The sequence below is a fragment of the Trichechus manatus genome, unplaced genomic scaffold, assembly GCF_000243295.1.
Source record: "Trichechus manatus latirostris isolate Lorelei unplaced genomic scaffold, TriManLat1.0 scaffold00333, whole genome shotgun sequence".
In the NCBI taxonomy this organism is placed as follows: domain Eukaryota; kingdom Metazoa; phylum Chordata; class Mammalia; order Sirenia; family Trichechidae; genus Trichechus; species Trichechus manatus.
The window spans coordinates 295,946-318,098 of NW_004444269.1; the positions used below are offsets into that span (position 1 = coordinate 295,946).

The following is a 22,153-nucleotide window of genomic DNA, read 5'->3' on the forward strand; positions in this document are numbered from 1 at the left end:
TCTTCGTAGAACTTGACACCTTGATCCTGGATAATGGTCCATTATAGCTGCCTCCAAGGGCAACTCTGCATTTGTTCTATGACCTCTGGCTTCCATATTCTCTAGGTGCTTACTGTGAAGTGAAGGAATCAAAATTGCCTGCTGTCCCCACAAACCATACTTGGAGACAAAGCATTGCCTGGTCTTCTAAGAGATGGCCCCATTCTTGGCATCTGAGTTTCCTTGTAGGAACTATCTCCACTGTTTACATAATGAAGGGACTAATGCAGAGATGGCTGGAGCTGGGATTATAGCAGAGCCAAGTTATGACAGATTTTTTGTTTTGTTTTGTTTTTGTTTCTCTGAGCATCTTTTTGCCATTTCCGGCCACCTCCCTTCCTCTGGAAACATGCTGAATTCAGCAAGTCCAGCTCTATTAGTTCTGCCTTCTGAATCCATTGGTACTTGGTCATCTGAGAGCACTTCTGTTGCATACAGGAGCTGCTGCTGTCTCCCTCCAGGCACATTTGCAGCCAAAGCTGAATATTGCTACACTGGGGTCTCCTTCTAGCCTTAAATTTCAGTTCATTAACTTCAGCTGCCCACGACATGGCTCTGCTACTCTCCTTGATCCTTGGTGAGTATCTCTGCTCCTTTTGGCTTAGACTCGAGAGTTTTCTAGGATTTTGACCAGGTGAATCTTCCACTTACCTAGCCTGCACAGATCCCGCATCTTCCAAGGACAGCTTCTCTCTGCTCTCTTTCTTTCTTCACATCTAGCAACTCTTCCAAACCCAAAGGAAGCCACTTAATCCACACCCAATTTATAATCCACTTTGATTGCCAGATTTTTAAAATCTATTCCCCTTATATTTGCAATGACTAATTTATGGACATTTTTTTTCCATTTCCCTTTTTACGTAAATTTTCCTAAATGTACTATTTATGAGGAGACAAACAGGTAGAGCAAGGAAAGGAAGATAAGCTGCAAGACAAACTCCTTTCATTGATCATATTACATGGTTTCCTTTCAAAAGTTTTCCACATCATGCTTCTCTAATTTCTCCCAGCTTTTAAAGTCTAGGGTAATCTAGAGTAAATGGGGATTTGGGAGCTAAAGACACCTGGGTTTCAATCTTGGCTCTTTAATTTCTTATCTGTCCGAATATATCCGTTACCATACCTCTCTGAAACCTCGCTTTCTCATTTATAAAATGAAGTAATATTATGTTCCTCACAGGTTTGCTTGGAAACTTTTCATGAGATAACTAATTTAAGACATTTAACAATGCAATGCTTGTTAGATCCCTCCTCTAATCAATCTCATCCATTTTCACTGTCTTGATGAAGTCCTAGTCTCTCTATCTCTTTCTGTCTTACACACAAACATAATTGGGCATGTATGTGCTCTGTGTAAGGCGATGGCCTTATCTTAAACATCAGTATAGCTCACAACACCTAATAGCCAGTTCTGCACATTGTAAATGTACTACTGAATCCCCTCAGCTCAGTCCCAGCTCCTTCATGAAGCATTGCTGGTCTGTGTCACCCCCAATTTTCCCCCTCCCTACAGAGAAGGGCTTTCAAGTCACCTACTAGCTATATTAATTTCACACCACACATATCAGACTTGGCACATTCAGTTTCCTTTGTACGGAAATATGTTTTGTGTTCATTGTTAGACATGTAGAGTGTTATGCAATGGTTCATGTAAGTATAACTTTGGGTTTTAGGCAGCTGCAAACCAGATCTCACTGAGTCTGGGTGTGGACACATCTGGAAGAGAAAGGGCATAGGGCTATTGAGGAATTCCTTGGAAACCAAGAAAAGAAAGTATTCCAGGACAAGCTACTGAAATAATTGGATCTGCCTTAAAAACTGTAGACTGGAAGTCCAAAGATAGTAAGTTCCTTCAGAAGAATCTTTTAAGATAAGGGGGAAGTTCTGCAGTTGAAAATACCTAGCCTTCAGGGAATATTTGGAAGTCATAAGGCTCAGGACTCTACAATGTTAGGAGAGAGCCTTATGGATAGAAGAGTCCAACCCCAGGAGATACTCCAGGGAGAAACTCCAATGTATCGAACATGTGCGGATGCATAAATCTAGAGATTTGGAACTGAGTGTAGGGTTGTTTTCTGACCTACAGGTCTAAATCTGGGGTCTGCAAACTAGCCCATTTTAAAATGATTGAAAAAATTCAGAGGAAGAATAGTGTTTTGTAACACATAAAATTAGGTGAAATCAAGGTGTACTGGAATACAGTCATGCCGATTTGTTTACATATTGCCCATGGCTGTTTTTAAACTACAAAGGCAGAGATGAGTAGTTGCAACAGAGACCATATGGTCAGCAAAGCCTAAAATATTTACTTTTACAATTTTTTTCTGTTAAAAAAAATTACCAACCCTGGACTAAATACAGTGCCAGTGAACACAGGCCAATCCCACCACTTTTCCCTACTCTCTGCACTGCCCTCACTGCATCTTTACCTTCTCCCACCAGTGCGTCTTTCCAGTGGCCTCCAGCACTCTTTCCTGTTGATCCAGAGGCTGCTTCACCACACTCTAACTACAAACAGTAATAACCAATCAATATAGTTGACTGGAATAGAAATCCAAATCTAGGCATACCTGGTACAGAGCTGCCATCATATGCCCAGGGAGAAGGACGGGGTCAGTTAGCTGTGGTAGAATTAGTCTCTGTAGTTTCAAGCCAATGTCTACATATCATTTGAGGTTGGCCATCTCAGAAGAAGGTCCCAGCAAGGCTGACCTGTATGCACCACTCCAACAGTCCCACAAGGTTTGGCAAGGGCCTTCCAGAAAGTTGTGTTCAACAAAGCCTTAGAAATTGACTACATGACCTCACTCACTTCCTTCTTTTTCCCCCCAGCCGTTTGCACTGGACCTGGCCTCTTAGGTAAGATTTTTTGGGATTCCTGAGGGGGAGGCCTTCAAGCTCAGAAAAGTGGAAATTTTGAAGCTACCTGGACCATGGGGAAATTCAAAACAGGTCCAGTAGTCTTCCTTTCTGACTTCCTACCCCACTCACACAGTCTTGTCTGGATAGATTTCTTATCTCCAGAACTTATAAGGAATTAGGATGGTTTATCCTGCAACGAGAAGTCCCTGGGTGGTGCAAATGGTTTACACTTGTCTACTTGTCTACATGCAAGAAAGGCTTGGTGAACTGCTTCCGTAAAGATTATAGCCAAGGAAACTCTATGGAGCAGTTCTACTCTAGGGTTATTATCAGTTGGAATTGACTTGATTGCTTTTGTTTTATTCTGCAAGGGGTCTCCTGTCCACTTGGCCTCCATGGCCCAAGATGTTTGGCCAACATCCAAGCAGCATATGACTTTCAGATCAAGTAGGGGCAGTTCTACTCCATCCTATAGGGTTGCTATGAGTCAGAATCGATCAAACAGAACACAACAACAACAACAACCACACACACACACACACACACACACACACAGGCACCTCACTACCTTGTGGCCATGTCTGGGAAATGAACTTCCTTTTGCCCCACTGGGTACCAATACATCCAGGTCTCCCTACCAGCCTTAATGTAACCTTTGTTTAAACTAGAAATCCATCTGCCTCTGTGCAGCCCATGGCTGGACCAACAGAGTGCAGCTGGATGTCAGCCTGCATTGGCCACCTCTGCAAAGAGACTTTGGGCAATGCCCAGACTGCACAACCAAGCAGAGGCTGGGCTGCACAAAGAGAATGAGTCTATGGAAGAGTAAGGTTATGATGGTACAAACTCAAGGGGGTTGTTTGTAGAGTATCGGTTTTTTAACATTGTCCCTGCAGTCTATCCTTTCTCTTGAGATTAGAGACTTTACTAGAGAGAGGAAGCTACAAACTCTGCTGAGTGTGGAATCTCCTGCACCCTCCTGGATGCAAGTTGATTTCTTAATGAGCACTGCTGTTGGGTTCTCAGTCCAACTCTCAGATTACTTGGTCTTTTTATTCTGGCCTCCAGGGCTGTTCCTTGGTGCTGGTATTTGGAGACAACTGCTCTCTTTACAACCTCCCCATACCCTAGGATGTTTTTCTTCTGACTGTGGCTCCATTTCTAAAGTCTTTTGATACTAAAGGCTGCTAACAGCACTGCCTAGGACACAGCTTCCCTGATGACCCCTTCTACTCTTCTGTAGCTTTAAAATCATTACTCAGCCCTTCTCTCTCCCCTCAAGTTGGATTTCTTTTATATTTATTGTCTTTCTTTTTTCTTTTTTTTTATACTACATATTTCTTCTTTCCCATGGGTTCTTCTAGTATTCCATTCCACAGAAAACGAAAACTCATTAAAAGGGAGTTTATTTTAAAACTAGAATTTTATTATCCAAAATCAAATATAATAACCTGCCTGTGACCTTGATAGCTAATCTTTCCTGGAGTAAATAATAACACCAATGTAAACTCATGTCTTAGTTACAATGAACTATACTGACTCAAAAGTTATTTCTGGGTGACTCCTCAAGAACTATATTTGTACGCAAATGTATAAACCTTAAACACAGGTGTGTAAAAGTGGTAACTTCCTTAGTTTTTCTATTACTAAATTTAATTTCAAGCCTTCATTCTACGTATTGAAAAAGAAAAAGGAATAAAAAGAAACAAAAAACAAATGAACAAACCAAATATAAGCTTTTCAGTGCAGTTTAATATCAGCCAGATCAATGTTTTCTCATTCAGCCACTTCTGGGGTTGATTCCAGGTTCTGGGAAGTTTATACAGCACTGAGACAAGGCAGGCAGTAGGAAATATGGTCATATTCCATCCATATAGGCAGGTGGGTAATCCCATATGGTCCTTGTTGGCATCTGTTAAGCTGCTCATATCTCATTAGGTCACAGACCACTAGCCCAAACGTGATCCCTCTAGGTACCAGACCTCTCTCAGCTAAATGTCCTGCTGGCTAACTTTCCCACTCCTTGGAGCGTGAAAAATTCCTGTCTTCTCCTGTATCACTCTGGGGCTGCAGGAGACTTGGTGGGATTACCTCAGCCCACTAACTAAATATAAGCTCCTTGAGGGCAGCAATGTTATTGATATGATTCATTACTCTTCTCAAAGTTCATAAAATAATACCTCTAACATCGTATACACTCAACGAATGTTGCCTGAGGGGATTTTGTTCCCTGTTGTCCCCTACTCTACTTCTATGCCTTGATGGAAGGGAGAGGTTTCTGTTAGTCTTTTGCTCCCCTATGTTCTAGTCAAGACACAGAATCAAACATGGATTCCTCAAAACTCATGTAAAGGTTCTATGGAGCCTCTCTCCTACCCCAACCCCACCCTTGGTGACCCCCTAGACTAGGAATTGGGGCTCTGAGACTCTGAGGCTCTGACTCTTCCCTTGCCTGGTGCTCTCTGTATTTCTTCTGAGCTAGATGCTTGGGCATGGGAAAATGTCACAGGAAGTAACAAGGATGATGTGGGTCACAGATAATGGGAAAGAGAGAGACAGGTTGTTCAGCTTAAACCAAAAAACAACAACAAAAACCTGTTGCCATCAAGTCAATTCCAACTCATAGAGACTCTATAGGACAGAGTAGAATTGCCCCAGTGGGTTTTCAAGGGTGTAATTTTTATGGAAGCAATCTGCCACATCTTTCTCCTTTGAAATGGCCAGTGGATTTGAACCGCCCACCTTTTGGTAAGCAGCTGAGCTCTTTAACACTGCACCACTAGGGCTCCTTTGTTCAGTTTAGGAGCCCAAACTGTACAGAGAACCCTCAGTCCCTCCTCCATCTGACATCGTCTATGGGGAGAGACAGAGTCATGAACAAGAAACATCACACAGTAATCTTTGCTAGACTTGCATGCTCGCCTAGGGCTTCCACTAATTTACAGTATGACCATAGGATCTTCACTACTTTGAGGATTGTTTTCCTTACCTGTGAAATAGTGGGATTGGGCTTTATAGTCTCTATAGACCCTTCTGGTTCTGACCACCAGAGATTCTGAGAATTCTGCTACATCTTTAACCAATATCCTTCCTTTAATCTTCAAACTGAAAATCACACAGTCATATCTAGGTGTCTGTAGGTGGAGTTTCTTGGTAGGGTACAATTAAGGGTGTAGCAGAATCAGAACTCAGAGATGGGATCCTGCAGGTCCTCTCTCTCCCCTTCCCTCTGTCTTCTCCTTCCCCTTCTCCAACTTTTCATGCCCTCTGTGAATGGTGGTAGCTGTCCCAAGCTGACTGACGACACTCCTGAGTACCCTTTAGGCTCCCCCTAGGTCTCCAGCTAATAACACATCTACTTGCAGAGTCTTCACACACAGTGCGACTGGTGAGAGGCCCCCACTCCTGTGAAGGGCAAGTGGAGGTGAAGCACAGGGGTCATTGGTACACTGTATGTGATTACGGCTGGGACTTGAAGGATGTCTCTGTGGTGTGCCAGGAGCTGGACTGTGGAGAAGCCAAGGGAACACTCCCTGGATTGACGCCACGGGCACAAGAGAACCAAGACATCTTCAAGCAACAGTTCAATTGCAATGGTAGGGAAAAGACACTGGCTGAATGTGAGACAGAAGATATTGATGATGGGAGTTGTAGCCACCAACATGTTGCAGGAGCATCATGTGAGAGTGAGTATGGCAGGGCTCAAAGACCATCTGTCAGCTGCCCATATCCCACAAGGCAGCTCTTGGTTGTCTTTACTTCCCACTATGGACTTTCACATGGGCTGCAATGGCTAATTGGTCCCTTGTCCTTCATATCTCACACTTTCTCAGACCTAGAGATAAACATTATCCTCACGTAGAACTGTTACTCCTACTTGCTTGAGCTGATGCTTTCCTCTAAGTCACAGTATATATGAGGACCTGTTTCTCTTCTAAATACACACACAAACGCACATGCACAGAGTCTCCTGCAATCACTAAGTATATACTGAATAGTGTACCATGTATCTGGAGCTGAAGGTGGAGTTATGGAGGAAGAAATGAGCTCACAAAGTGTAATGTATGCTTATTCTACAGTTTCAACTCTCAAGGAGTCCACCAGCTAGTCAAGTAGGCAGGAGGTACTCACAGGAAACCAACACTCTCTCACATATTTTTCCTTATTCCTTTACTCTCCTGTATATATTTTGCTTTCTATGTATAAATAATTTCTCTCCTCTTTGTGTATAATACTTTTCCCCATTAGACTTCATTCGGCTAAAAGTCTAGGCCATGTCTTCTCTTTCTTTGTCTCCCCATGAGTTTGTTACCAGGGAATCAGTCACTGAATCTTTGTGACCTGATGCTGAGGCTTCTTTCCTATTTTTTAGAAATATTGACGATTGGGAGCACTAATCAGGGATAGTTGGGTGATGGTGCCAACACTGACAGCAAAAGGCTTTAGACTTGGGCACATCACTTTACTTCTCTGTATGTGATGTTGCTCTTTGTTTTTTATTTTATTTCTTTAGTCTACACAGTATTTCTACCTATCTTTTGTGAAGAGCAAATGAGAAGTTGAATGTGAAAATAATTTGAAAAGATGAAAATGCCTTAGAAATGAGTAATGGTTCAGCTCAGAACTGACTGATTGATTCATTCATCTATTCATTCAGTAAGCATCTGTAAGCAGTTATTAGGTGCTAAGCACTCCAGTATACACTGTACTAAACACCAAGAGCATAGAGATGTGTACATTGACTCCCTTTTCCCAACAAGACTGTGTTCTTGCAGGGAACAGACACTTTCTCTTTCTCTTTCCCAATCCCAGACACTGTGCAGCTAGCTGATGGCCCTGGACGCTGCACAGGACGAGTAGAGGTGAAACATCAGGACCAGTGGGGCACCGTGTGCAAAGCAGGCTGGAACCTCCAGGCCGCCAAGGTGGTATGCCGGCAGCTGGGATGTGGGCGGGCCATACTGACCCGAGGACACTGTGATGACGCTACCCAGGGCCAAGGACCCATCTGGCTGAGCCAGGTGTCATGCTCAGGAACAGAAATGACCATTCAGGATTGCTCTTTCAGGAACTGGGGGGAGAACAACTGCACCCATGACGAAGACACTTGGGTCCAGTGTGAAGGTAATGCCCACAAGTTCAGAGGCTAAGTTTATTCATGAACTTATTAAGTGGAATTTTATTCATTCATTATTTACAGAGAGTTGTAAATACACATGGTAAAGTTACTTAATTGTGCTTATCCTCAATGTTTGGGTCTATAAAATGGGCTAATAATACACGCCTTTGTATATAAAAATGATTTAAACAAAGAAACAAAAACTAAACCTGTTGCCGTTGATTCCAACTCATAGTCACTATAGTGACTCATGGTGACCCTATTAATATATTAAACAATATTAATCCCTATATTAATATGACATATTATTATATTAAATTCTGTATAAGCATTCTGAGCCTTATTCCTCAATTCTCTGTAGCTCATTTATTTCATACTGGCCTGGCTTCTTTCTTCCACTCAACAAGCTTTTGAATTGATAATTGCCTCCTCTGCACTTTGCTCCCAAACGGTGTATCTAAAAACTGAAATGTATCTTTTTTTTTCCATAAATGATCCCATTACAACAATGGCTTCAGTGGGTAAAAAAAACCTAGTTCTTCTAGATTCTGCCTCTTGCTGATGGGTGAGCACAAACTTCACTGGGAGATGGACAGTGACCATCAAAATATCTGCTGTAGCTTATACAAAGCGATTAAAAAAATTTATACTGTGCAGTAGGTGAAAGTTTACAGAGCAAATTAGTTTTCCATTTGATGTTGTTGTTAGGTGCCATCGAATCAGTAGAGTTGGTTCCAACTCATAGCAACTCTATGTACGACAGAACAAAACACTGCCCTGTTCTTCACTATCTTCACGATCGTTATGCTTAAGTCCATTGTTGCAGCCGCTATGTCAATCCATCTCCTTGAGGGTCTTCCTCTTTTTTGCTGACCTTCTCCTTTACTAAGCATGATGTCCTTCTCTAGAGACTGGTCCCTCCTGATAACATGTCCAAAGTATGTGAGACGACGTCTCGCCATCCTTGCTTCTAAGGAGCATTCTGGTCCTACTTCTTCCAAGACAGATTTGTTTGTTACTCTGGCAGTCCATGGTACATTCAATGTCGTTTGCCAACACCATAATTCAGAGGCATCAATTCTTCTTTGGTCTTCCTTATTCAATGTCCAGCTTTCTCATGCATATGAGGCGATTGAAAATACTATGGCTTGGGTCAGGCCCACCTTAGTCCTCAAAGTGACATCTTTGTTTTTCAACACTTAAGGAGGCCTTTTGCAGCAGGTTTGCCCAACGCAATACGTCATTTGATTTCTTGACTGCTGCTTCCAGGCTGCTTACGTGTTAATATAGAAAACAGAGCACGCAAGGGCCACAGTCAGGGCTACTTCTTAGACATAACCAAACATGTTGTGGGATAAAGTTCCTAGGCTCGAAGGCTAGAATTCTGTTGATAATTTTTGCATCTGTTTTCATGAGGGATATTTTGTAATTTTCTTTTTTGGGGTTTCTTTGCCCGGCTTTGATATCAGGGTTATGCCGGCTTCATAGAATGAATTCAGGAATATTCCTTCCTTTTCTATACTCCGAAATAGTTTGAGTAGTATTGGTGTGAGCGCTTCTCAGAATGTTTGGTAGAATTCTCCAGTGAAGCCGCTCGGGCCAGGGCTTTTACATGTTGTGAGTTTTTTTTGTTGTTTTTTTTTAATCTCTTCAATCTCTTCTTTAGTTATGGGTCTGTTCAGTTTTTCTACGTCAGTTTTTTTTTTTTTTTTTTAAGTTTAGGTAGGTAGTGTGTTTCTAGAAATTTGTCCATTTCCTCTAGGTTTTCAAATTGGTTGAAGTACAATTTTTCATGGTTTTCGGTTATGATCTTTTTTATTTCAGTTGGTTCTGTTGTATTGTCACCCATATCATTTCTTATTCATGTTATTTTCTTCCTCTCCTGCTTTTCTTTAGTCAGTTGGGCCAATTGTTTGTCAATTTTGTTGATCCTTTCAAAGAACCAACTTCTGGTCTTACTGATTCTTTCTATTGTTTTTCTGTTCTCTACTTCATTTATAATGGAATTTTGATGTGCGCTTTTTAGCCAAACAGATTGTTGTTAGGTGCCATTGAGTCAGTTCCAACTCACAGCAACCCTATGTACAATAGAACAAAATGTTTCCTGGTCCTGCACCATCCTCACAGTCATTGCTGTGTTACAGCCCATTGTTGCAGCTGCTGTGTCAATCCCTCTCTTTAAGCGTCCTCCTCTTTTTCAACGACCCTTTACTTTACCAAGCATGATGTCCTTCTCAAGGGATACTAAACAGACAGGGGCTAGCAATCTACAATAAAAACATATTTAAAAATCTGATTTAAATTTCTTTCGAAATTTCTGGTGGCTTAGAGTATCTGTTTGGAGCTCTACCAAATCATGAAGCCACCCAGAATTAATTCTTTAACTAAGAGCCGACCTTAAATTTCTATTTTGATTAGGTCTTTTCTCAAAACAAAAAAATATTGCACAAAGTCTTAGATATCTAAAGAATTGACTGCCAAAGTGTTAGATGAAATAGAGGAAGCAATGGAGTCAGAACCAGAGGGGCATCTAAGAATTCAGCCATAGTATTGACTAATATTTTGGCTTGAGTAAGGGCAAACATACTGGGATCTTAACATTAAGCTTCTGGAGAGAGAGAAAATAGGCAGCATTAGGGAGGATGGAGAGTCCCTAGATGCTGCAAATGGTTAATGCGCTCCGCTGATAACCGGAAGTTTGGCAGTTCAAGTCCCACCAGAAGCACCTTGAAAGAAAGGCCTGGTCATCTACTTCTCAAAAATCGGTCATTGAAAATTCTATGATACACAGTTCTGGTCTGACACACATGAGGTTGTCATGAGTCAGAATAGACTCAATGGCAACCTGTTACTGGCTAGAGGGGATGAACATGGAGTTGAGAATTTAATCCTGCCTTACTGCTGCCTCTCCTTTTCCAAGGGGCTGGCAGCAATCCAACTTCAGGTTCAGGAAAACAGAGGTAAATTGTGACTGACCAGGCTGACCTCAACATCAATAGAGGGTATGGCCATGGCATCAGGAGTCTCTGAACAATATTGATACCTATTATAAAGACAGTGGTAGAGCCATGCCTCAGAGATGCCCCCCCTGGTTGATTGCAGTCCTTGGTTAGCATCATAGGTTCTGGGAAACAGAATCCATCCCCTACGAAGAGATGAGGAGCACGGGCTCATCAAAGACAAGAATATAAACCTAGAACATGAGCAAAACCCCAGGCAGATGGTCTGAATATATACTGCCCTTGATGGGGATAAACAGGCTGTTTCTGGGAGGATGTTCATGTATTCCAGGAGCCGCATCAAGAGACTATGGACACCAGAATTTTAGCAGTCAACTGTTTTTAAACTCTACTCGCTGATGGGGATGGGACTCCCATTCATTATGTAGCCAGTTTTGGCTCCATTGGCTCAGGCTGGAAGAACTGAAACTGTGATGGTAGATATTCCACATCTTCACCTGGGCAGAGCTGGGTTCAGAGGAATAGACAGGCTGAATCAGTCAGTCTGTGTTGCCTCTGCTTTAACTCTTTCTTGCGCTTTCAGAAGAGTTGTTAGAAAAGACATTAAATATGGATCAGTCAAATAATTTCATGTACCTGTGAAGTTCTTCGATTTTTAAAACCTACTAGAAAATCATCTACACATGTTATATTTATAAAATAGATGGAGGACTGAAAAGATACTTATTAAGGAAAGGGACCTGGGCCACATGGGTTGGAACCTGATGGAGACCTAGAGGAGGGGCTTAACCACAGAAACATATGTGGAGAGTTTCACATGTAATGATGTGTCTGAGTGAGGATGTAGATGATTTTTTTTCCTTTCTCTGACTCTCTCCAACCCTTGACTTCCTCTTCCACCCCACAGATCCCTTTGAACTGAAGTTGGAGGGAGGAGACAGCCCCTGCCTTGGGCGACTGGTGGTGCTGCACAAAGGTGTATGGGGCTCTGTCTGTGATGATGGTTGGGGAGAAAAGGAAGAACAGGTGGTATGCAAGGAACTGGGCTGTGGGGATCCCCACCCTCTGCGCCACAGACTCCAGAAAGACTTTGGCCTGGGGGTTGGCCGCATCTGGCTAGATGACGTCCGTTGCTCAGGGAGTGAGCAGTCTCTGGAGAAGTGCCGGCACAGGTTCTGGGGGTATCATGACTGCACCCACAAGGAAGATGTGGCTGTGATCTGCTCAGGTAATTCCTGCAGCTGGAGTCCATGAAGACTGGCCTGGTGGGGAGTGCAGAGCAGGAGTGGGAGTGGGGACTCTTTGGACACATCCATGAGAAAATTTTAACAGAGAGCCTGAATTACCAGCCCTGAACTGTAGACCTCTTTGGGGAAGTGGAAGAAGAATCCCTGACCCAACCTGGCCTAGGAAATACAAATGCAGCCCTTGGGTGGCTGACTCAGGAGACTCACTGGTCAGAAGATCAGTTTTATAATCAGGATGAGAGCTGACTGTACAGAGCTACTTGGCTCTGGGATGAAGGAAGACCTGATAGTTGACCAAGGAATGTGAGGAGCAGCTTAGTGCCCAGAAAATGAAGGATTTGGTGACACAAGACTAGGGTTTGAGCCCTGCTCAACTACTTTGAAGCTATGTGATTTTAGATAGTCATTTAACTGCTCTGAATCTGGTGTTTTCATGTGTAAAATAGGGAAATGCTTGCCCCATTTATCTCAGCAAGTTTTATGATTGTGGAGGATAAAACGTGTTAATATATGTGAATATTGTCTGTGACTCACATGGGAGCTGGTTGGGTAAATCCCTGGGATACTGTACCAGATTGTGACTTGGCCCCACATCAGTGTGTGTCTTAGGCCCTAGGAAGGTCTCATCTTTTTTCTTAGCCTTTTTGAGCTTGAGTGAAACAATGCCTTCATGACCTGTTGCCACCCTTACTGTATATTCTTCTTCTCTTTACAGGGCAGTAGCCTGGCCTTCTCGATGCTTCATCTGGCTCCCACTGGCCCCAGAATGACCCTACTTGTCTCATGGGCCCAGATTATTCCACTGCTCATGCTGGGCCTGCAGACTTTAGCCGCCATCCCTCATCCCCTAAGCAGTAGTCTGAACACTGTGCTTAACCTTGTTCTCTGAGCCAAGCACCTCTATCCTTGCCTGGTGATATGAATTATGAGAGAAGAAATGGAAACTTCTTGCAGTGGAAGATGAGCTTCCAGTTGTCCTATCCTCACCACTGACCCCTTGGCATTGGTTTTTTAGCCTTTCCTGCCTCTTCCCAACCTGCCTGGGACTCCCAGGCCTATCATTTTGACCAGATGTGCAAGCCATTACTAAGGCAAGATCTATGTGTGTAAACAAGATAAAAGGAATAAAACAATAAGAACATTTGAAAGGAAATGTTGGCGGACAATTTCACAGAAGTTGGGGGAAATCTTAGAATCATCATATACTCTTTTATCAAGTCTTGGGTGATCACAATTAATAATACTTCCCTACTATCTTATTCCTTGGTGAGAGTAGAACATTTTTTTAGGGGCAGAGTCCTCTAATCCAAGACCTGATCTTTTTCATGACACTTGGAAAAAGATATTGGATACTCTGATGCCCTGAAAAATACCTTTTTTGTCCATCCCTATACTAGCTGCCAACATGGTTGGCCTTTAACAAGAAGAATCTTACAAATGCATTAATTTTATCTAAGGAAAAATATATTGGATACAGAGCTACCACTGGGAGAAGGGCAAGAAAAAGGCAGAAGGAGGTTGGGATGTCCAGAGTTGTGTATCATGTCAATCAGAAAATATAATTTTCATTTTATCAACCGAGGCTTTGGTATCTGCTGATCTGAGGCATAACATCATGATACTAAAATGACAATCAAGACTTGATTGTAAAAATAGACAATCTTAGACTCTGAGGTGAAGCGTAGTACTTATAACATGCCTACATTTACACTGTCTAATAAATTAGATCACAATCTCCGTAGCTGCCTGTCTGTGTGATATGCTCTTTTTGCCCAGGAGGAAGCAGGTGTGGCAGCTTCTCAGCAATGGCCTTTTAGGCAGGATTGAGTAGAAGAGAACTCACCAGCAGATACAACCATAAGCGTGATATAGCTCTCTCCTCTGGGCGTGGAGCTCTCTCCCTGTCTATTTCCTGCTCCAGCCTGTGAATCTGAAGTTCAATTCTGCATCTCCTGTTGTTCAGATCGACATATGTCTAATAATCCAACTCTTATGTCATGCCTTTCTAACCTTATACATATATATATATACGTATATATATATATATACGTATATATATATATATTTTTTGCTTTTCTTCTAACCAATAACTTTATGTTTCTAACCCAAACCCGCACTGGTCTCTGGACCCTGACTCTGGTTAATTTGTTCAGAACAGTACAGCTGTAAAGTCCAGGTCACTAGTGAGAAGACGTGCAGTGAAACCAGATAGTAACAGTGAGGGCAGGACTTACCATTTGCTGGGGATCAGGAGGCTAGTGTTTCCTAAGGTACTCACTCCTTAGTCCTAGAGTCCATAGTCTTTAGTCCTAATGTAATCATTCTTTCAACACTAGGTTTTAGCAGGGGATCCAAAAACACTAAACAGAGAAACAATTTCTGACATTGTAAAGCTGTAATGATGGACTAGTGAGGTCCTCTGAAAAAGGAGTCTACAAGAAAGTGCATAGAACCGATACCATTTGGTGACAAAGACTTGGCCATTCATTGGGTTCAGGGTGTGCCTGTCATCTTTGCTCTGCATTAGTCAGATAAGAAATGAGACAGACCTCTAGCAGAGGGAGCAAGAGTCATCTATGGGATCTCATGGCTATTACACACTGGAATGTATTTCTACCACCTAACCAACTATCTCATTGTAGATGCTCAACAAACATTTGCTGAATGAATATTTAAGAACTAGCTTGGAAATAGGCAGAGAAACTCAGCTTCATATAAGGGGAGAAAATGCTCTAACAGCTGTTTTAGGATCGACCCAGTTTACTGTTCAGTTCTCACAGGTCTTTCTTGTTTTGCCTACAGACTAGCATCCTTTCCTCTCCACCCATGGTACCTGGAATCTAGAGGCATGGTGAACTGCCTTGATGGAGTCATTGAAAAAACTCTTTCCCTTTAGTAGAGTAGAACAAGTTTGGAATTTCACACAAGGAACTTTTTGATTACCCCTTAATTTCTTCCTTAAAATTCCTCTTATAAAATCCCAATCCAGCAAAACCCCTAGAAACCAATCAAATAAAAGTACAGGGTAATTGCCCACTGAAAGCAAGACCTGACAGTAGCCTAACTGATAGTATTAAATCCAGTTGCCACCGAGGCAACTCCAACTCATGGTGACCCCATGTGTGTCAGAGGAGAACTGTGCTCCACAGGGTTTTCAATGCCCCAGTTTTTAGAAGTAGATCACCAGGCCTTTCCTCAGGGTGGACTTGAACCTCCTACCTTTCAGTTAGCTGCCAAGTGCCTTAACTATTTACACCATCGAGAGCCTCCAAATGATAGTATTAGCAGATGCAATAAAAATGTGCCACCAAAGGAGAGACTGTCAGAAAATTGAAAGGCTGTAAGACAAAGTTGACACTGGCCTCTTAGCACTGTCCAGAGAAGAGGGTTCCCTGACCCAAGAATATGGCTGTCTTGTCTTGATGTCCAAAATGGCGGTGGATTTAATAGGGTATCATAGCCTGAAGAGATTAGCATAGAGACAAAGACTTCCAGGCCTCACAGATATTCATGTTCTCCTCTTCTTCCTGGACACATCACTGGTCTACACTTTCTAGCCCTCTTATATATAAATAGCTCCATGTGGCCAGTTCTCACCAGAGTATAAATGTAAGTTGTTTATAATACCTTCACATCAAGACAGTTAACAGTAGCTTGCCCTCTCCATGCTCTCTCTCTCTCCATCTACTTGCTGGCTGGAGGAAGACCCCAAGGACATATGGGAGCACACAGTCAGAAAATGGAAAGAGCCTGGGTCTCTGAATGACTAGGTGGAGCCAGAGTCTCCCACTCGTACTCTGCCAACTGTGACATGGATAAGAAATAAATGTTATTTATATGAAGCCACTGAGATGTCAGAGTTGTTTATTTACAGCAGTTAGCTCACCTTCACTGATACAAACGTTAAGATTAAAATAAATAAATAAATAAATTGCACTGATTTGAATCTCACCCAACAAGCTTCTTATGGTCATCTGGCTTCCCCAAAAGCCTGTAAATATTTTCCCCACGTTAATCAGGAAATGTGAAAACTGGCCCACTCATAATTTTATTTTTACTATACATTAATTAATTTTATTTTTGATATTTATTTTTTATAGTCTCCAAAGCTCTCTTTTTCTATATACTACACCCAACATGTTCATGGAGAGAGTCTTTTGTGTTTTAAACAAAACAATCTTGCCCTCCTGGCCACAGTTGACTGGTACTAAGAATGGACATATGTCTCAAGCTAGATCAATCAGCCCTTCCCAGGAATTGGGCATTGTGACCAAAAGTAGAGTTAGTTTCTCCAAGTAGCTGAATTTATGTTATCCCAGAATCTGTGGCTGGCCTTTTTGTTTTTTACACAGCACATGGAGTGGATATAACAGGATATCATAGCCTGAAGAGATTAGCCTGAAGAGACAGAGACTGCCAGGGCTCAAGACATTCATGTTCTCTTCCTCTTGACTCTGTCCATGGACATGTTGGGTGTAGCGTATAGAATTCACATAGATATTCTGAGACATCCATGCTCAGCACCCTTGACTTCTACATGGTGCTGCTGCATGTCACCATTGAGCATGACCCGGCCAGACAAGAGAAGCACATTGTCAGCATCAAGGAGATCATGGTCCAGGTTGCCAGTGAACACTTGTGAGGGTGTTGGGCCCCTACGGATCCCAAGAAAACCAAGCTCTGGGCCCAGCCCTCTCCCCATCCTGCCCCATGGAGGAGGGCTGGGGATCCACCCTTTGGGGCCAGCCTGATCCTGCACCTTGGGGCTCCCACCCACAAATTAAATGTCGGCATCACTCCTCACCCCCCCCGCCCAGCTTTTAACCTCTGCAGCACCTCCCAGCCCAGGAAAAGCATCCACCCAACCCACTGTCACAGGCACCCAGAGAGGTCCCCATGCCTTACACAGCCTGCCACACACGACAAGGGCACAGACTACACGCTCCTGCATACTGGGTAGCGGCGCCCCACAGACGTGGCCACGTGACCCAGGACACGGGTTGGGGGAGACCCGCAGCAACATGTACACCCTGCAGCTCTGGCACCCAGGGCACAAGGCAGCCAAAAGACACACCTTACACCTTGCGCAACACGCAGCTTGCTGCAAGAACACAGTGTGGGGCAGGACCACTCATAAGAGGGTGTGCTCAGGTGGCTAGGGCCTCTGCCTGTCATCCTCCCATTCCAGCACTCCAGGGGTGGGGGTCTGGGGTGGGAGACTTGTACTGACCAGCCCTGCCTCACCCAGCTGAGGGACCCTCATGGAGACAGCCCCTCCCACCGCTACTTAATCTGGACTTTTAAAATAAAAACAAGCAAAATTTGAGTCTGGAGTTTGTGAGTGTGTGTCTTGAGGAGTGGAGGAGCCAGAACATACACCCAGGGTCCCCCTACCATGACAGCCCTGCTGGGGGCCCCAGGCCTGCCTGCTTACCTCTGGGAGAGCTCCAAAGCATGGGTTGCCCCCGTTTCTCAGATGGGAAAACTGAGGCCCAGACTTGACCAGGCTCACAGAACAACTCAGGGCCACCATCCTCTCCTAACCCTAAAAAAAAAAAAAAAAAAAAAAGGAGGAAGAACAAAGCCCTTTCACAGAGATAACTGAGTAAGAATGAAAGAGATGTGCAGGGAGGAACAGAGATAAGAGACAGAGAGAACCCAGGCAGTATTTTCAGTTTCTGGTTCTTGTCTCTTCCTGGGGTCCAGCTGCATTTCTGGCCTTGGGTTGTGTGAGAAACTGTTGTATTCTTTTTTTTTTTTTATTTTTTATTTTATTGTACTTCAGGTGAAGGCTTACAGAACAAATAGTTCCTCATGAAACAGTAGTACACATGTTGTTTTATGACATTGGTTAACAACCCCACAACATATTAACCCTCTAACCTCTCAACCTTCTCTTTTGGTGAAAATACACATAGCCAAAGATACACCGTTTCCAAAATTTCTACATGCACTGTTCAGTGACATTGACTACGCTCTTCCAATTGTGCTGTTATTCTCACTTAAGAAGAAGGCTTACAGAACAAAATAGTTTCTCATTTAACAGAAACTGTTGTATTCTTATAGTAAATTATTTTTGTTTTTTCTTGAGTTATCTCAAGTTGGCTTTGTACTTCCAACCAAAAAAACTCTAACCAATTCACTCATTTTAAATTAAGTGATAATTCATCCATCTATGGCAAGGTTGGTTAGATAATCCAATATATAAATAATAAATTGACTTTCACTGTATTTATAAAATTGAGTTTATTGGTTTGAAAAGATAAAGAACAGTACCTGTAACAGAAGAACAATCCAAAGACATTACACTTTAGTGGCCCTGGTTGGATGGATGCCCAATCAACCTGTTTTACCCAGATGACATTTATATCTCATGCCCTTCATATTAAAACACAACAATTAAAGATCCAGTGAAGGTGGGTTGCAGAAGGTCAGGAACTCAGAAGTGACAGCTATTCATACTTTCTGTTTGTTTTATTGGAAATGTTCTTCTTCAGCTTTTCCATCTGGTGAACTTTTAATCATTCTTGAAAGCATATTTCTCTCTTCAAATGTAATTTAAATCGGGTTACAACCCTGTTTAAAGCCCTTTGATAGCTTCCCATTGCACACAAGGTAAATGTGAATGTCTTACTTTTCCTAAAAGGCATGATCTGGCCCCCACCTACATCTCCAATCTTATCTCATGCTACTGTCCTCCTCTAACAGCACATTCCACCCATGTGGTCTATCCCTTTCTTAAACACACTAGTTTTATTGAACTCGGAGAATTCTGCCAAATGAGCAGGTTTTGGGGGACAGGAACTATCACAAACTCTGTTTTAGACATGATGCACATCAGACCTCCATGTGAAGATGTTGAGTAGGAGTTTAGGAGAGAGCTCTGAGCTTAGAGATATAATCTGGAGAATCATCAGCATATACATGGTATTTAAAGTCACAAGACTGGAGGACATCAGTCACAAGAAAATGAGTGAGGATTGAAAAAAAGAAGGGATCCAAGGACTGAGACTTGGGAATCACAATAAATGTAAGATTCACAACAAATGTTCAATTCACATGAAACAAGGGCTTGGGGAAGGCACACTGTTGGGTGTTGTTATGGATTGAACTGCATCCTCAAAAATGTGTGTCAACTTGGCTAGGCTATGATTCTCAGTATTGTGTGATCTCCATTTTGTGATCTGATGTAATTATCCTATGTGTTGTAAATCCTAACCTCTATGATGTTAATGGGACTGGATTAGAGGAAGTTATGTTATTGAGACAGGACACAATCTACAGGATTAGGCTGTATCTTGAGTCCAAAAGAGAAAAGAGAGCAGAGAGAGGAAGGATCTCATTAACATCAAGAAAGAAGAGTTGTGAGTGAAGCATGTCTTTTGGACCCAGGGTCCCTGTGTTGAGAAGCTCCTAGACCAGGGAGAGACTGATGACAAGGACCTTGTCCCAGAGCTGTCAGAGAGACAGAAAGCCTTCCCCTAGAGCTGGTGGCCTGAATTTGGACTTCTAACCTCCTACACTGTGAGAGAATAAATTTCTGTTTGTTAAAGCCATCCACTTGTGGTATTTCTATTATAGCAGCACTAGATAACTAAGACAGGTGGCAATCCCAGGAAATACTAATGAGAGACTAGGGAAAGTGAGGCAGGAAAGGGAGAAAATCTAATAAAGTGAGAAATAATGAGTTGGTTACTGCAATGGGCAACTGGGTCACCATTCTACTGGGGATCTTGTGAGGAACTGTGTAGGACCCTCGTGAGGAACTGTGTAGAATGAACCTCAAAATTAACTCACCAAGGAATGGGAAAATTGGGGTATTATCCACTTACTCCCATCCCCCATGGATTATGAGTTTCTCCTGTTGGTGTTAAGCTCTTTGTATGGATTGAGAAAGCTCCTGAATACCAGTGAAAACCTCAGGTAGAAAAACCCAGAGATGTGAGCAGTTAAGATTGGAAGTCATCGATGTTCATAGGACTTGTCCACAACAGCTGTTGGAGACAATGAAGTAGAAGTCAATATGAGATTGCAACATTGTGAAAGTCAAGTGAAGATAGTGTTTCAAGAAGGAGATTATAAATTGACTGTATTGACAGGTCAAGTAAGAAGATGACTGAACACTGATTTCTGAATTTGACACCATGGAACTCATTGGCCTTACTAAAAGAAATTTTGGAGGCATGATGGGAGAAAGAACTTAACTGGAATAGTTCCTAGGGTCCACTCTCTCTAGGTGCATCATAGAAATAGTCTCCTCTGAGGTCCTGCTATCTCCTTAGGGTATTGCAAGGGCATGGGACTAAGGTTGCTCTTGACATAGAACCCAGAACCACCCACTTCCCTGGTCTTGTGGAATTTATCACCCTCTCTCTTCCACTTATTTATCCTTCCTGTCAACCTCTCTGGCAGGTTAATTTGAGTTATTCAGTATAGTGGTTGAGGCAGACGCCAAATGGGGATGATTCAAGAGACTGGAACATGAGAAAGAGGTAATAAAGTAGTGATGATGAACTGGCTGTAATGATGGTCCTTTTAACTACTCTAATCATGGGACTTTGCAACTCAGTGAGTATTGACGCCTGGCCCTGTCTTATGCTGTCTACTCAAATACTTCAGGTTGGGGTATGTTTTGATCATCTTCCTCCCCCTTAATGTTTCCTCTGAAACTACCCTTGCATAAGTGTATGAGAGCATCACCCATAGACCATGGATTTTATACTCTGTCTCCCAGCCAGTCTCATTCACTTTCCCAGAAAGTATCAGAGGGTTTTCTGTCCACACAGACCTTTACAGTTCAAGCTCTCAAGAGCCCACCTTCTACAACTAACAACCCCAGCAGAGCTGCAGCTGGTGTTATGAAGTCTTTGATGGTCAGGGACTGAGGCTGAGCCAAGGAAGGAGCAGCGTACTTAAGAATGGACCATGTGGTGTGGACTAGAAGGATTTTCATTCTGTCCAAGGTTATTCTGAAGCCAAAACACTTCCAGTATATAAATGACTCAAGAATGGACCTGGGAAGGTAAATACCTAACAGGTAGATGGGAAGAAAAGTCTTTCATGTAAGTTCCTATGAAAAATTATCTTTCTCTTTGTGAATTCATTAGCTAAAGATGTGGTTTATTCTCAAGTCTGGAGCAGGGACTGGAAGAAGGAGGTGAACACTGGAAAATAGTTCTGACCCTGACTTGTATCTACTGTGCATTTCAGAGTCCTTCTGAGGTGGTATCAACTGTGTAGGTGGCTGTGCACCCCAGATTAGCCTTTAGTCCATGCTCACAGCTGCCTCTACAACAGTCTGAAGCCAATGTCACTTCAAACATTTCCTGTCTGGGCTACTCTCTCAGCCTCTCCCAAGGCAATGTCTGAAGTTGTACCCATCGTTTACTGGCCCAGCAGACCCAAGTGGTACCATCATCCTTTCTGTGCTGGTGATAGTCCAGACTCTCATTGTAGGTAATGTGTAGACAGACAGCCTGAAAGGAGATTCAGTCTTGCTAAACCCCTAGAGAGGGAGAGAGGGAAATGGCCATGGCTTTTCTGCTGGATGCTGTTTCCATGAAAAACTGCTGCATGAATTGGGATCTGATGAATCTTGTCTCTCCTAATGACAAGACTTATTGACGGGAAGTTATCCCAGAGACACAGGAGGTGAGCTCTGACAAGGTCAGAAAAACAAGAAGGAAACATTGGAAGGTAACCCTTGGGTTATCTGATGAGAGAGGGGAAAGGTCTTGAAAACATGAGTTTAGGGGAGGACTTTATGAATTGGTGAAGTCCTAAAGAGACTTGGTCCCACTTTACCTGGGACAGTCCTGGTTTATGCCTACTGAGAGTCAATTAATCTTTGTTAATAATTTTTATTATTTTTTTTTATTGTACTTTAGATGAAGGTTTACGGAACAAGTAGTTTCTCATTAAACCAT

General features: G+C 42.7%; 1 protein-coding gene across 1 annotated transcript; it reads left to right on the forward strand.

The window, feature by feature from the left end:
* The first annotated feature begins 474 nt into the window (after positions 1–474).
* Positions 475–13,893, forward strand: CD5L (CD5 molecule like). The gene is made up of 6 exons (XM_023725599.1): positions 475–616; positions 2,872–2,898; positions 6,267–6,587; positions 7,714–8,025; positions 11,888–12,208; positions 12,943–13,893. The coding sequence occupies exons 1-6, from the start codon at positions 589–591 to the stop codon at positions 12,948–12,950; spliced, it is 1,017 nt and encodes a 338-aa protein (XP_023581367.1). The 5' UTR covers positions 475–588; the 3' UTR covers positions 12,951–13,893.
* Positions 13,894–22,153: the final 8,260 nt, after the last annotated feature.